Source organism: Nothobranchius furzeri, chromosome 5 (assembly GCF_043380555.1).
Source record: "Nothobranchius furzeri strain GRZ-AD chromosome 5, NfurGRZ-RIMD1, whole genome shotgun sequence".
In the NCBI taxonomy this organism is placed as follows: Eukaryota; Metazoa; Chordata; class Actinopteri; order Cyprinodontiformes; family Nothobranchiidae; genus Nothobranchius; species Nothobranchius furzeri.
The window spans coordinates 53,413,047-53,429,378 of NC_091745.1; the positions used below are offsets into that span (position 1 = coordinate 53,413,047).

At 41.4% G+C, this 16,332-nt stretch overlaps 1 protein-coding gene across 3 annotated transcripts in view; it reads right to left on the reverse strand.

The window, feature by feature from the left end:
- bckdhb (branched chain keto acid dehydrogenase E1 subunit beta) overlaps positions 1–16,332 on the reverse strand; it is a 156,525-nt gene that overhangs the window by 133,778 nt on the left and 6,415 nt on the right. For all 3 annotated transcript variants that reach the window (XM_015949379.3, XM_070551778.1, XM_054740583.2), the window contains exons 3-5: positions 15,260–15,328; positions 10,661–10,794; positions 2,632–2,787 (exon numbers count right to left, since the gene is read on the reverse strand). In XM_015949379.3, the coding sequence (XP_015804865.1) occupies positions 2,632–2,787; positions 10,661–10,794; positions 15,260–15,328 (359 nt within the window). The remainder of the gene's footprint in view (positions 1–2,631; positions 2,788–10,660; positions 10,795–15,259; positions 15,329–16,332) is intronic.

Here is a 16,332-nt window from a genome sequence, read left to right on the forward strand (position 1 = left end):
AGCGTCATTTCAACATGGGGGTGTCCGCGACACGGTTTATATGCAGGTAGCGGCGCTGCGGCTGCTTTATGTAGCGACTTGTTCCATTCTCCCTCAACCCAAATCCTCGGATCACGCATTTTAGCTAAAACGCTAACGCTAACTTGCCTTGCGTTGACTGTAGAGTTGTGGGTGATGGTCACGCAAATGTGTCATGAGATTTGAAGCGTTGCTGCCTTTCACAGACACTTTTTCCTGCACGTGCTGCAAACAGGATAGCCGTCTTCTATCAACTGTCCCTCGGCATTCTTCAAATATCCAAAAGATGCCCAAACTTCCCACTTTGTCTTCTTTGAGGGATAATAAATGTCCTGAGCGCTGCCGTCTCCTCCTTTGGCCATTATTTCGCTTTAGCTTCAAGAAAGTTTTGGTTGAAAACAACAAAGTGTGCATGTGCCGCCGGCAACTTCAGCAAGTGATACAGTGGCTGGTAAGGGTCACTACGCTTAAACCCAGCCACGGTAATCCACCGAAATAATATATATTTTTTAAAAGCAAGACAGTTATTATTATTGTTAACTTTTTTACCAGGGTTTACCGCTACACCGGTTACCGTGACAACCCTAGTCCGACGTGTTGTGTAAAAACTGCCATTTTTAGCACATTTTTAGGTCTGACGTGTTGCTACCAGAAGCACAATGTGAGCCAAAACTGAGTGCTACAAATGAAAAAGCCGCACAGTGTCCGCAGAATATATAGAGGACTTCCGAGTCCGCTTGCAGAAGTGACATTTACATGTGTAAATGCCTTACGAAGTGAAAAATGGTTCCACACCTTTGACATTTTCTGTCTTTTTTGCACTCCACCGGGGTCCACGTTGTCCGCCATGGCTTAAGAGAAAGTTAAGTTACACTCGCTACTCGCGTGTGCATTCAGTGCAGTGTGTATGTGCGTCACTTATTTTCGTCCGGGTGAAACATGACCCCGGGCGATTGCAAAGCCATGAATTAATTAAACATGAATCAAACGAAGCCTCGAGGCAGAGAATTTGACTCGAGGCTTTTTTGTACTTGAATTATTCGAGGTACTCGAGGAATCGTTCAGCCCGAGTAATATGATTAATAATATTTAATCTTATCTTCTATCGTTAGTGGGTTTAGTGCACTCACTTAATATTAATTATAAAATTAACAAATAACAGGTCACTACAGTCTGGGCATAGAAAGGGTTTCTAGGAACTAACGCTTGTTCAGCAGCTCACCTGTTCCACTGACAGGAGAAATCCTCTCATCAGCAGGTGATCAGCAGAGTGTCATGACTAAACACAGGCCCGAAAAAAACAAAGAGACGACTAAAAACACCGACCTCAGATTGGCCCATCGGGAATTTGGGTCCTGGTTCCGCTCATCACCTTAACTTTCTTGTGATATCAGAGCTTTATTGGCTCTGTTCGAACCCCGGCACCTGGTGCGAGCGCAGTTTGTGTTTGTACGCACCGTGGGTGCGAGCAATGAGCGCACACGTTGTTGCAGCTTGGGAGGTGCAGAACGGTGGTGAAATGTGTTTCAACAACATCGGTGTGCATTTCAATTAGCAACAGGAGAGAGAGAGCGAGCGAGAGACACTACTAAACCCAAGCGAGCGCGAGAAGAGATTTTGACGGAACTTTTTTCTGATTATTCCAACTGACGGATTCCCGTCGCCACGACGGAGAACTGTAATCCTTGCACTAAACATAAATCAGAACAAAAACAATTCTGCATTGCTACGATAACAATTACAAGCATATTTCTATGTATTCTGATGTTTTAACTGTTTTCAGTTCTCATTATTAAGCAAAATCTCTTCTGCATTTTAAATGATTACCTCTACATAGCAAACATGGAAAACTGATGTCTCATGTCTTTAGTTAAAGACAAATTGGTGGCGACTGAACGCCCATCGACTTCTTAAAGAGGTTATTTTGTAGAGGAATCTCTTACCACTATGACTAATTAATGGGGAGCACTAGGTAAAAGGGTTTAGCCTTAACACACTAAGACCTGATAAACCAGATGGGAAACAGTTTAGTAATAAGAACATGAGGTATTCATCTAGAAGAGTCAATTAGACTGCCTTTCATCTGTTTATGCTGCACATATAATCATTAACATATTGAAATGTTAGTGTTGAAAAGTGCATCAGCCACAGACCAGACATGAGCAGTAGTGATGCACCGATATGAAATTTTTGGGCCGATATAGATATTAAGATCACTGTGATGGCCGATAACCGATATTTGCCGATATCGATGTACTGACATTAATGCTTCTAAAATCTGCAGATTTTGTATAGAATAAAAATTATTAAAGCTGAATTTACGTTATTATGTACACACACCACATACATTTACACTTCTGAGATTATTACAATCACTGTGACATGACTAAACAATTACACATAAACTCCCCTCACCCTCTGAAGCAAGCAAACAAATGGTGACCAGATGGAAAAAAAAATGGTTGATAATATCGGCCCGTTTTTTTTTTTTTTCGAACCGATACCGATATGTTAAAAAATGACTAACATCGGCCGATAACAATATTGATGCTGATATATTGTCCATCCCCAATAATTAATTCTCATTGAATTCAAATGTGTAAAGAGGTTTACCTTGATACCAGGGCAGTGGACAAAGAAGGCTTCGGGACTCTGTGAGTGGTAAAGGGACCCATGGCCAACGCAACCCCACGGAGCCCGAATGGTGAGATTCCCACAGTCAAACAAGTTCCCAGAACGGTAGCGGTACTTGGCTGCTTCATTCACAATCTGGAAAGAGACAAAAGCTAATTGGAATCATACTTTTATATGTTATTTGACAGCTGTTTGTAAATATGTGATATGTTGTCCTGCTTGCTTGTGAAATAACAGATTTTATCATCAAAACACTTTTTTTATTTTCTCAAACTCAAATCTTTATTTATATAGCACTTAATCATACAATGCATGCAACTCAAAGTGCTTAAAAAATTAAAAAGGGCCCGCATACCGACATTCACTCCCATCCCCTGAATTTTAATCAATCAATCAATCAATCAATTTTATTTGTAGAGCACCTTCCACAATGTTATCAGAAGCCCAAAGTGCTGAACAGCATCATAAAAACATTCTCAGTACCTGGGCATAAGAGCAAGATAAAAACATTAAATCAAAAAATAACAAGCAAGCAATATTACAAATACAGAGAGGTAACGGAATGAGACTAATCAATTAAAAACAAATGGTGGACAAAATAAGATCAAGCATCTTGATCAAAAAGAAGAAGTATTAAAAACCATAATGACAGGGCAATTCAATGAAACCTATCGCTGAAAAGCAATCAAATAGAAATGAGTCTTTAAACGAGACTTAAAGACTTGAAGGGACAGTGCCTGCCTAATGGTCAATGGCAATTCATTCCACAGAGTTGGAGCCAAAACAGAAAATACACGATAACTAGGGCTGGGGGTAAACGATTATTTTTAAAACGATTATTCTGACGATTATTTTATCGAATAGTCGACTATTCTAATGACTATTTAGAAAATTAATCTAATGATTATTTTTCTATTGCACAATTAACAAAAACCAGAAAATCTCAAATAAATTCCTCAAAAAATTGATAAATTCTTACTGTAAGAGAATAAACACTACAGGCCTTCCATTTTGTGTAACACTGCTTTTATTGTGTTGCGGTTGGTTATGTTCTGGTGACATGTAGAACTTGGGAGTGCAGGCTGCTGCCTGAGAGGTGGTAGAAGATGGAGTGTCGCCATGCTGCTTTGTTTTGGTCACTTATGTGCGTGAGGCGAGTGGTGTTACGACCCTTCCTGGGGAGTTTGGCTCGTGTGCAAAAAGGAAGGGACAATAACGGGATTTAAAAGTTAAAATGATGATCAGGTTTATTTACAACTACAAAAACTCATAAATCTTTCCATCCACAGGTTGGGAATAATAAAACTAATTCTGCCTGTGGAGAATTAAAACAAAGTACAAATAACTAGGGATGTCCCACTGGGCAACGATTACTGAGTTCTGGACCAAAATAAGGATCTCCAAAAGTCCAAACTCTAAACTGGGTGGTTAAACCAAACTTAAGGTGATATTTTACACTAAACCGAAAACCCACAACACTCTAAATGTAATAAAAGGGAGATCTGCACCACAAAAAAGATGAACTCTAAACCAAAACGTAACAGCTTATCCAAACGCAAGAAGCTGTTAGCGAAGATGCCAACAGTAGCTTTACCAACATTAAGTTCAAGTTACCAAATTTAAATAAACCAAAACCACCCAGCAGCAAACAGACCAGCACGGAGGAGAGACTGATACCACCAAAACAGCTCTCCTAATGTCTGAAAGAAGCTCCTTAATGAAGGGAGAAACGCTCCCGGTGATGTCCTACATCTGCGGTAGAGACGAAGCAGCGCATCTGACCCCGGAAGTTGTTGTCCGTTGCCGGGAGACGAAGGCGGGCAACACAGGAAAATGATCTAGTAGTGGACGGACATTGTTCCGGGTCTTCGGTATTTGGCGGAGATGTTATTGAAGGCGGAGAAGAGGGCGAACTAGAGGAAAAACAGGCAGATTCCTCCTCTATTTACAAACTCCTGGGGATGCAACAAGTGGGCGCGGTGCGTCGACTTCCGGATCTGACGTCGACAAATTTTTAGAATTGAGCCGTCGACGTCGTCGAGGCTTCGCTACAGCCCTAACGATAACCCCTAGATCGATATTTGGACCGTGGGACCACCTCGGGGACCTGCTCGGCTGAGCGAAGAGACCGAGATGGAACATACTTGTGCAAAAGTGCAGTAATGCAAGAGGGGGCACTGCCCTGGAGGGCCTCATAAACAAGAGTTAGGATCTTAAATTTAGCTCGATATTGCACCGGCAGCCAGCACTGGAGTAATGTGATCTCGGCATCTAGTACCTGTCAAGAACCTAGCCACTAAAAACAGTCTGACAATAAAATCCCCCTCACAACACTCATCCTCTGGCACACACGCACGCAGACACGCACACACACACACACACACACACATGCACACACACACATGCATGCCCCTCCCCAAGGAAAAAAACACAATGGACTGAGATCAGACGAGCCAGACCAGCTAAGATATGGACAAGGAAACGCCATCAGGGGAGTCATCCGCCCCGACAGCAGCAGATTCACAGCAGCAGCCGAGGCACCGACACAGGGCGCCCAGGGCAGCGAGGGCGAAGACCCCCACCTCCACCTAGGCACACCTGGAAAGCAGGCCGCCACAGCCGACCACCGCCCCCGGGGCAGAGGGCACCCACGGAGGAAACACAGGAAAAAGGTAAAATTAAGATTAAAATATAATCCATCCCGCAGCGCTCCTCTGTGACATTGGGGGTGGGGTGGTTGCACATGTTCCGCTGCTGTTTCTCACCAGTATCAACTGATGGAGGGCTCTAGATTTGCTGCGCCATACGTGTCAGCAGACACAGTAGGGTCGGGGAGGGGGGCAGGGCATGAAGCTTAGCCTGGCGGGTGGGCAAGCAAAGCCTCTCGGGCCGCCAGGCTTATAAAGCGCTGAGGGAAACTGATTTGGATGTAAATACCCTCAAATAAAAGCTGACAGTCTGCAGTTAAAGCACATCTTGTTCATTTCATTTGATATCCATTGTGCTGGTGTATAAAATAACTTATCTGCTCACAGATTCCATTCTTTTTTTTTCTCGACAGTTGGGGACCCATGGTCTGGAAGTAGGTGGGTGTGACTCCCTATGAAGTTTTTGTGATGCAACAGCAGGAGAAACGATAAGTTTCAGTGTGTGAGAGAGACAACAGCAGTGAACAGTGGATCTACCTTCATAAAAAGCAATAATCGTCTGTTCTCTTCAAATACCAAAGCTATTGAAATAAAAGTTTTTAACAAGCATTTTGAGCTCAGGGTTCTTTGCATTTACAGTTTCTAATGCTTGACATCTATCGCGTCAGACCCGTGCCACAACCCGTGCACGCGCATTGGGTCCACAGCGCGCGTGTGAACGGGACTCGCGAGCGAAAATATACATGGCAGCGCGCGCGTGAACGGGACTCGCGAGCGAAAATGTACATGGCGAGAGGTCATTTGTGCACTGAGAGGGAGCAAACTGTGTCTGTGAGCGCACAAGAAAGTGCACAAGTGACAAACCTGCGTGCGCGCGTTGCCAACGAGCACACGGCAGAGGAAAACGTGCGCGCGCGGCAGCCTCTCTGCGCGCTCGGTTTCTACTTCCGCTCGCTCGGCTGTGAGGGCTTTTGGCACTCTGGAGGCGTGGCCTGTGGCAGATCTTCCCTGTCCTCTGATTGGTTAGTTTACCCCGCACTTTACCCTCTACCTATCTATATAAAAAAGTCTGCTATTTAGTAGTTGCTGGCATAGCTCAGCTGGGAGAGCGGGTGACTCTCGCCCCGGAGGATCCAGGTTCGAGTCCGGGCAAGGAAAATGCAGTAGATGTCATGCTAATTTTTCTTAATTTCAGGTATTTTACAGTTGTGACCGTTCAACTGTCATTAAACGTCCGAATGTTTGCTGGGCAGTGTTTTAAAAAGTGCACATAAGCTAGATGGTTTTAACCAGGTAAAAATAGACTTGTGGGTGTAGGTATGCTCAAGTTTAAAGTTCTTGCCTCATTAATGTATTGTTTATTTTTTTCAGCATTTAATTGACAAATTATCCTTTCAAATAATTAATTGATGAGTTACATAATTGAAATATTTAATAATAGAAATATTTCATTAAATTAACATTTAAGTTATTTATATGCATCATTAAAATAAAAAAAAACATGTTTTGAAATATATAAAGTGCACCAAACTTGACTCAGTCCATTCAACAATTCTAAATGGACAATTATGTAACTCATCAATTAATTATTTGAAAGGATAATTTGTCAATTAAATACTGAAAAAAATAAACAATTCATTAATGAGGCAAGAACTTCTCTCTCTCTCTCTCTCTCTCTCTCTCTCTCTCTCTCTCTCTCTCTCTCTCTCTCTCTCTCTCTCTCTCTCTCTCTCTCTCTCTCTCTCTCTCTCTCTCTCTCTCTCTCTCTCTCTCTCTCTCTCTCTCTCTCTCTCTCTCTCTCTCTCTCTCTCTCTCTCTCTCTCTCTCTCTCTCTCTCTCTCTCTCTCTCTCTCTCTCTCTCTCTCTCTGCCCCACTCTAAGGGAGTTTGCAGTGTATTAGTGAGTCATATATTGTACAACCACAGTCATAAAGTTTTCAATCAGTAGTTTTATTTCAGTATGTATTTTTCCAGTATCACAAAAAATGTAATTTTATATGGTTAAAACCATCTAGCTTATGTGCACTTTTTAAAACACTGCCCAGCAAACAATCGGACGTTTAATGACAGTTGAACGGTCACAACTGTAAAATACCTGAAATTAAGAAAAATTAGCATGACATCTACTGCATTTTCCTTGCCCGGACTCGAACCTGGATCCTCCGGGGCGAGAGTCACCCGCTCTCCCAGCTGAGCTATGCCAGCAACTACTAAATAGCAGACTTTTTTATATAGATAGGTAGAGGGTAAAGTGCGGGGTACACTAACCAATCAGAGGACAGAGATCTGCCACAGGCCACGCCTCCAGAGTGCCAAAAGCCCTTACAGCCGAGCGAGCAGGAGTCAGAAACCGAGCGCGCAGAGAGGCTGCCGAGCGCGCACAGAGGCTGCCGCGCGCGCACGTTTTCCTCTGCCGTGTGCTCGTTGACAACGCGCGCACGCAGGTTTGTCACTTGTGCACATCCTTGTGCGCTCACAGACACAGTTTGCTCCCTCTCAGTGCACAAATGACCTCTCGCCATGTATATTTCCGCTCGCGAGTCCCGTTCACACGCGCGCTGCCATGTATATTTTCGCTCACGAGTCCCGTTCACACGCGCGCTGTGGCCCCAATGCGCGTGCACGGGTTGTGGCACGCTTTAAACGCCATAGACATCCTCCAATGTTTTCTCTTTGAAACCCAGGTGGGCTGTTAGAGTTTGACATCTCTCTAAGGTCTATTTGGATTGCATCGTTTAAAGAGCACAGAAGGAAAAGCGAGTACCCACTCAAGGCTCCTAGATTTAATATTCTGGTTTATCTTGCCTTGACAAAACAGTGCAGACTTCCATTTATCATGTGGGGGTCAAGAAAAAACAGAATGACAAAACATGTTTGCATGGGAAAACAACAGTGTTGCCATGCATCATGTTCTTCTCATTGAAGCCATGTCAGAAAAAGAAAAGGTAGCAGAATAACCTTCAATTGTCCTACTTATTCTGATTTACCTTTAGAACACCATATAACAGCAGTTGTTTGACGTTTTATTTACTTACGCTAACCTACAGCTCTAATATGGCTCAATATGAACATAAAAAGAGATGAGAGAGATGAAAGGAAATATCAATATGGCAATATATCATGATATTTGTTCCTGCAAGATTATATCGATATTCAACAGCTGTGTATCAAAAATACCGATATCGCAATATATCATGATTTTTTTCCCTGCAATATTATATCGATATACAAAAGCCATGTATGTAATTTTGAGAAGAATTTGCATGCAAACATTGGTGAATTTTCCTTTCTTTTGGTGCAATTCAAACATCGGCCACTAGTTCGCAGTGTGCAATGGGTTGTGTATCCACCATTGAAATGTAAATCCCTGCATTATGGTTAGATACCTCATGTTAAACATGTTAAGTATCAGTTTGGACTGTTTATTGAAATTTCCAATAATAAATTCAGTCTAAAAGATCGCCAATATCTGAATATATCGCAATATATTGTGATATATTGTACCGTCTCCCCTGTATTGTGATTCGTATCATATCGCCACAATTTCACCAATACACATCCCTAGTAAAAAGTAACCGATTCCCTGGACAGGTGGCTGCTCCTACTATAGCCCGATTAGAGATACGTTCCATTCCCAAGCAGTGGGTTGGTGTCCTTAGAAAAGTTTTGACTTATGCTCAATTATGAAGCATTTCTCAGAAAACAATCGCAGACGTCTGGAGACAACAACCACACAAAAAAGCACCCAAACACAAAATCCAGCTCTGTTGTCAGGTGAAATCAATCATTACGTATTTGATGAGTTAGAAAGTTTTCAGTGACCAGAAAGGGTTTGTGATGTCTTGTTCACTAAAGCTGTGTAAAGCTAGTTCTTTTTGGAATACATTTTGAGCTGCATAAGCATGCTGAACATGAAAAATTTCCTCAAACCCCATCGCCTGCAGAAAGGAAAGAGACAAGAAAACGACTGGGTAGGGCTGGGCAATAAATCGAAAATGTATAGATGTCGAAATATTTGACTCTTATCATGATAATTTTTCCCATGTCAATAAATTTGATAAAAATATTGAAAAGATGTGTGTAGGTTGGCAAGTTCATGTCCCTTTAAGAAGCTGTACCACCTTGAGTCACGTAAAAATGTGACTCAACGTCATACATGTGACAGCGCCATCTAGTGGACAACTTTTTTTCTGCGCCTACCTGTAGTTATCGTTCATTTATCGTTATCAAGGTGAAATACACAAAACACCGATATTTATTTTAGGCCATATCACCCAGCCCCACGATTGGGTCAGAAAAAGCCAGCCTCCGACATCAAGCTAGTTTTCATAGCCCCGCCCACTTTGCCTTGGGACCACAGGAAGGAGGGAAAAAGGCATATCAGCTAGTAGAAGCTAACTAATAGCAACTTCCAAACATGGCTGAACATGTTGATTAAGCATGTGTTCTTCGTGGCACAGGGGACAGTGCAATACAACAGGTTAGTGGGCGTGTTGAGGGCGGGATGTGACAAAAATACTTCTGAGAACCTTTCTCATTAGTCTCTGATTTATAAAGCGGAGATTGCGTACAGCTGTGCGTACTCCAATGTTTTATAGGTCACAAACCTACTTGGCGTAAGTAAATTTTTTTTTTTGCTGAGCTTAAGTAGGGTTTTAGTAAGGATTCTACGCAATGTTTGTAAATGAGACCCCTGGACTTTTTGTACCCAGAGTACCACTTACAAGGCATTCATTACTGCATCTGCATTCTCATTTTTTCTTAATGAATTTTGAAATGGGTTCATTTTTTTCTCTTCTGAATAATGTTATGTGCACCTATTCCCTCTCCTAATGGGGAGGGTCGCCCCGGGCAACAATTAACATAAAAACAAGTCTGTTTTCTTCAAAATTCATAATACCTTGCTGAACAAACTGCCCCAGCAAAAAAAAAAAAAAAAAAACGTTTTAGGAACAGACAGACGCCTTTGGCTAAGTCAACATTCTCTAAATTTCAGGTTATTCTCAAAACTCCTAAAAATAAAACCAGCTCCTACAGTCATCCTGACGTGTAGCACCAGCAGAGAGATAAGAGGGCTCAAAGTGGCCGATACATTTTAAACAAATGAAAATGCATTTGGGATACATTACTAATTAGTAATAGATGTTGTTGCACAGATGTGTGTGCATAGGTGTATGTCAGGGTTTGCAGGAGTGGTATGCAGCTTTTTATTGGTGCAAATAAGGGGGTTCCCAGTGAAACCGCCTCCAAAAAGGCATGAAACACTAAATGAAAGTCAGTGCATTCCCAGAGACGTATCTCCTCAGAGCTCCACTTTAATTTAAATGCATTAACATCTCGTCAAGCCAATAGGCTTCTTACCTGGTCAAATGCTGGAAAGATGTAGTCGGCAAACTGGATCTCTGCAATGGCCGTGGCACCAGCAACAGCTGCACCGATACCAAATCCAACAATCCCCTGCTCACAAAGAGGAGTGTTGAACACTCGGTCCTTACCTGAAAAACACAGTAAAATATAAAAATATGTAGCAATTCAGTACGTAGACGTAATCCAAAAGAAAATATTGGAAAACTTTTTTCTACATTGTGATAAAACTAACCTTGGAATGCTAAATGAAAAAATAAATGTGAAAATTTATTTGGAACAAGCTCAGAAGCTCAGACACATTATAAACTGGACTGATGAGATCTTTGGTGCAACACCATGTATTCCCAAATACAAATGAAGTGACAAGCTGATGATTTCTCCTCAGATGCATTTGACCAAGCTGGTGATTCACTCACACAACTCCCATGCAACCCAAACAGAGGAAAAAAATAAATTTCTGTTCTCCACCCTATAATCTGAAAAAGAACCACAAGACAGGGAAACTAAAATTGGGTTGTGAATGTTATTTTTACTCTCATCTTTGTGTATTTGCCAATCCTGCCTTTTTTCTGTTTTGCTGGGAAGTTTGCTGCTGAGGAGTAAAATTCTGCCCTTACGTGCCCTCTGCACTCACCAAGTTCAGTCGGCAAATTCAGCTCCGCAAATCCTCCAGAGAAAGGAACCATTCACCAAAGGTTATCGGAAATTTACTGCCTGAAGTTAACCCTAAATATACAGCATATAAAAGCAACAGCAACAACACAAAGTGGTTTATGTTGTGTTCAAAATCACGCATCGGAGTACTCCCAGTCTAAAATATTATTTTTAATAGACAAAAGCTTTCAGAGGGGGAAAAAAGGACAAAACACCAGAGAGACAAAGAGGGGGTTGTTGTTCTCAGAGGTGGCCAGCAGCTGGAGAGCTGTATCACGAGATGAATGCATCTGTGTGGTAAAAGCCATTCATATAGCGTCCGCCCTGCATTAACCTCTGCTCTGTGTAATCGCTGCAGGTGGCAGAGGTGTGCATCATCCCTTTCTGTAGCGAGAGGGATAAAAACGGCTCTGCACTCATCACTGTACACAAGGATGAGATGGAAAATAATGATCCCTCTCCAAAGGTCACCACTTCTGACGTCAATAAAAACAAAAAGAAAAGCCAGCTACTGTTGGAGGGATTTGAGACCTGTTGCTTTCAAACCGGCTTGTAAAATAAGGTGAACATGCACTCAAAACAAAAAAGCCAAAGCTGCGACTCGTTTTAATTTTACAGAACAAACGAACTTTCTGGCTTTCTTCTTCAGTCAGCTTGTTCTGGTGGACCTGGATTCTGCAGGAGTTAAACTGAGCTGTGTGTGTGTGTGTGTGTGTGTGTGTGTGTGTGTGTGTGTGTGTGTGTGTGTGCGTGCGTGCGTGCGTGCGTGCGTGCGTGCTTAAACCATTTAAATGCTGCTGTTGGATCACTGTCATTATGAGACCAAATAGAAATATTTTGTCAATTATAGAATCAAAATGGAACAATCACACACAGGATATAACCTAAATGTACAATATTCCTCAAAGCTGGAGGCACAAACACACAGCAGACAGGGCAGAGAGGTCTGTGCAGCTGAGAGGAGAGGTGGGTTTTTCATTTAACATTAATCAAACTAAAGATCAAATGCCTTCTTTACAGGGAGTTTTCAACCAAGAGAGAAATGAGAGAATAACAGGAGAAATGATGTCTTGAGCTATATGATGCAATAGAAGCTCAGAATTAGAGCTCTACTGACGTTGCCGATGCCGATGACGTCCTAATCAGCCCATGGCTGACTGTCTGGGCTAGATGCTTTCCGCCTTTTTTGCCTGTTAAAATCTCACCAATAACAGCAGGTGCACAACATTTAGTTTTCAAACTCTATTCAACCAACTGTTGAATCTTAATGAAACAAGAAATCAAAGTTAAACAAAACAGCTGACCACATATTAAATACACAAAACAGGTAAATAAACAGAAATGCCACTTGACAATATTGTTTGAGTATTTATTAAGCAGATGTTATTCAGGAATTTAAATGAAATTCTGCAGCAGCGCTGGGCTGCCTGCAGATGTGCCTGACGTGTTTGTTTGTCCAACACATTTGACGCCGTCTGGTATAAATAAGTGCCTTGTTGTTTTCTGTGGAAGTAAAGCTCTCGAGCTCCTGGTTCACTCCGGGGGAGTGGGGGCAGAAAACAGGATTTGGAGTCTTGCTCATCTTTATTCATGATATTCTATATCTCACCTCTGATTGGCTAATAGCAATGCGACTCTTCCACTGCCCATTTGTTCTGCAACAATGTTTTAAATAAACACACGCCTGCAGGAGTTCTGTCATGTTGTGGAGGTGCAAATGCTAATGGTTGGCGTCTACTTGCCGAGACGTGCTCTGCTCTCTCCTGGCCAGCTTCTCAGTGAACCTGCTCTTTGAATCAGCTCTACTAAAGAGGTTTAGTGGCTGACACTTGAAAAATGATAAATACGGGCCCAATATGATGGTCTTTACCTACTCAGAACGCAATGTGATGTTTAGCTACAAACACGTCAAACTGCTGCTCAAAATCTGTAACACTAACTTCTAACCATTGCTGTGTTTGTCCATGTCGATCTGCTGCGGTGATCTTCAGTCAGATTTACTACCAGTGCTGATCAGACGTAGATGTTGGTCTAAGATTTAATTTCAGTGAGTTTCATCAGAATTATTCCATCAGATGTTTTGCTACAATTATAGACAAACACGGGTGAGAAAACCACCCTTATTCTTTATAAAACGGGCAGTAAACTCTTGCATCCTCACATTAATCAACTGATCAGCATTTTACAAATTAATGAAATTTAGTCCAAATTTGCACCACACAGAACAGGCACCAAACCACAGCAGTGTGTGCAGTAACAACGATGAACTCATTATTCAAGTTTAATCTGAAGAGCTGTCCAAAAACATAATATTACTAATAAGTTGACAGATTCTGACCTGATTTACCATCTGATCTGTTCTCTTGCTCAGTTAAAGAGGATGAAACAGTCAGTTTTAGAGGATATTCAGCTCTGATGACTTACATGAACCAAGCTACAAAGTTATGTCTCAGATAAGAAAACTGTCCCATAACAACCAGGGGGATGGAAAACCTCCAGTTGCGCTCACATCATAAATCCTCTGAATGTGGTTCAGTTCTTCTGAGTTTTGTCAGCTGTTGCTTCTAGCAGCACATTCTGGCTTCTGTCATAGAGCTGATCATGTGTTCAGTGGCAAATGGGAAGAGAAAATTCACAACTTTTTGGCAAAAAAAAAAAAAGTAAAGGGATGAAAATAATAATTCAAACCATCTACTTAGGATATAAAACACAGAAGCAAAATGTTTGAAAGCTGAAGATGGGAGCAGATGGTTGGGACTTCAGAAGCCAAAGAAAGGCTCTCAAGTCAAGGTCTGGAAACCTAATTATGTTTTCTTAATTATTTGCCTGTTTTATGTGCATTTACTAGTCAAGTGCCTCAGCACTCAGTGTTGAGAGAGATGTATAACCGCTCCCAACTACAGCTTCCACTTAAATAAATCAGATAATAAAGCAGCCTCTGAATTACCATCAATTTGAATCACAAGCCTGAACAAGTGTGCTTGACAGAATTATTACTTTGGTTTTCTGTCTGAGCAACATAAAAGCAGCCAGTGTGGTAAAGCACATGTGTGTGTATTATATTAGCAATCACCCATCTAAAACCCTGTCGCTAAATGTTTGACCACAGTCCTGATCTAGACTCCTATTGAGTCTCTTTTGGAGTCAGACCGATGCATACACAGTTTTTAACATGTACTCATTTTATGTTTTGTGCTAATGGTGATTCCTTTGAACTGAACGGCTTTTCCAGCATTTACAGTAGTTGTGATGCTTTATGGAAGGAGTTTACCGAGTTCTCTGTGCAGAGAAGTTATCCCACGGAGGAAGAGACAAGCTAGTCTGAGAAGGCAATACTGTGAGTGAGTGAGTGAGTGAGTGAGTGAGTGAGTGAGTGAGTGAGTATCAAGAGTTTCCACTAAACTGGATGAACTCTACGTTGTGTTTTTAACCTTTTTTCAATGTAAAGATCAGAAAAGTCTAGGATAAAATGTCTGAGCAGTAACATCCACTAAAATCTGAACTGAGTGATGAATAGAAGAACTCCCTAACTGACCTGAAGCACACATTTTTAATCAAAATAGAAATCCGGACCCACTCGGAGAATGCTGTGGTTTTGTGTTTGAGGCTATTTACATGGAAACTTGGAGAAAAGGGAAGAGAAAAGCAACACATTTGATGAGCTTTTTCGATAAGTAAACATTGTATTTTGAGCCATCTATTTCAGTTCCATTTTCATCATATCTGACAAACACAAGACCAAAAAGAAAAGTGTTGAACACAGAGAGGTTGTTCTACATCAGCTGAGTGTATCTGGTGTGCAGATGGATCCTTCTGGTCCTCCAGGTGAACAGTGAGCAGTTAATAAAAGAGCTGATATGAGAAGGGGGTTTGGAGTTTTGTTTTTGGAGCGCTGCTGCCACCCAGTGGTCAAATTGTGCAGCACAGAAGGCATCTCACCATATTTGTCCCTCAGGCCAACCGTGCACCGGAACACTCCACCGAAGGCAACGTCTTCCCCAAAGATCACTGCAGATAAACGACACAACACAATCAGAGGAGATGCGAGATGCAACACACACACACACACGCACACACACACACACTTGGAAATAGAAATGTAAAGTCACCTAAAATGTGCTCTTGTGTAATAAATCAAAGTTACTTTTATTGAACTCTATAAACACTGATATATTTTTGTGCATGTACATCATATACACATACACTACTACATTTATCACTTATTTAGAGGTGAACTGGTATCATAGCTTCAACAGCATTTTTATGTGTCTTGGTTATAACAGAGGATGAAATCCTCACCCCGATGAGCATGTCTCTACAACACTCAGAGGTGATGGGAGCATCTACTTCTACACAAACTGACATATGATCAAGAAATGTTTTAAAAACCCATTTAGCTAACGGTGCTGACTATTTTATCTGCCTTTATTGGGTTAGTTTCATCCCTTTTCTTTAGCTCTTCCATGCAGACCACCGACACAAAAAAGGTTTGGGTTCACATTCTGTGACATATTTCCTGACGGCGATCTGAGTATTTATCTTACCTCTCCACTAGGGTTGTCACGGTGTGAAATTTAACCTCACGGTTATTGTGACCAAAATTATCACGGTTTTCGGTATTATTGCAGTATTTTTTTAAACGTGTTACATTTTCAGACAATTAAATAAACCCTGTATGTCAGGAAAATATTGTCCTCAGTTTGTGTCTAAATTTTGTCAAAAATTTGTTATTTTGTAATTATGTTGTTTGTTTACATTTTTCCCCTTTAGTCTTTAAAATACCAATATTTGCCCATAACTTCTTATTTTTTGTCTGTTTGATGTCATCATTTAAAAAATATTAGATCAGATGATACTCAGTACTTAAGTAGCCTTCTAATCAGATACTTTTTTACCCTAACTTGAGTAATAAACCCTGTATCAGGAAAATATTGTCCTCGGTTTGTGTCCTTCCAGTGAGCTTAGCAGATTTGGGAAAATGTCATCAGACAGTAATCATTGTTAAATTCATA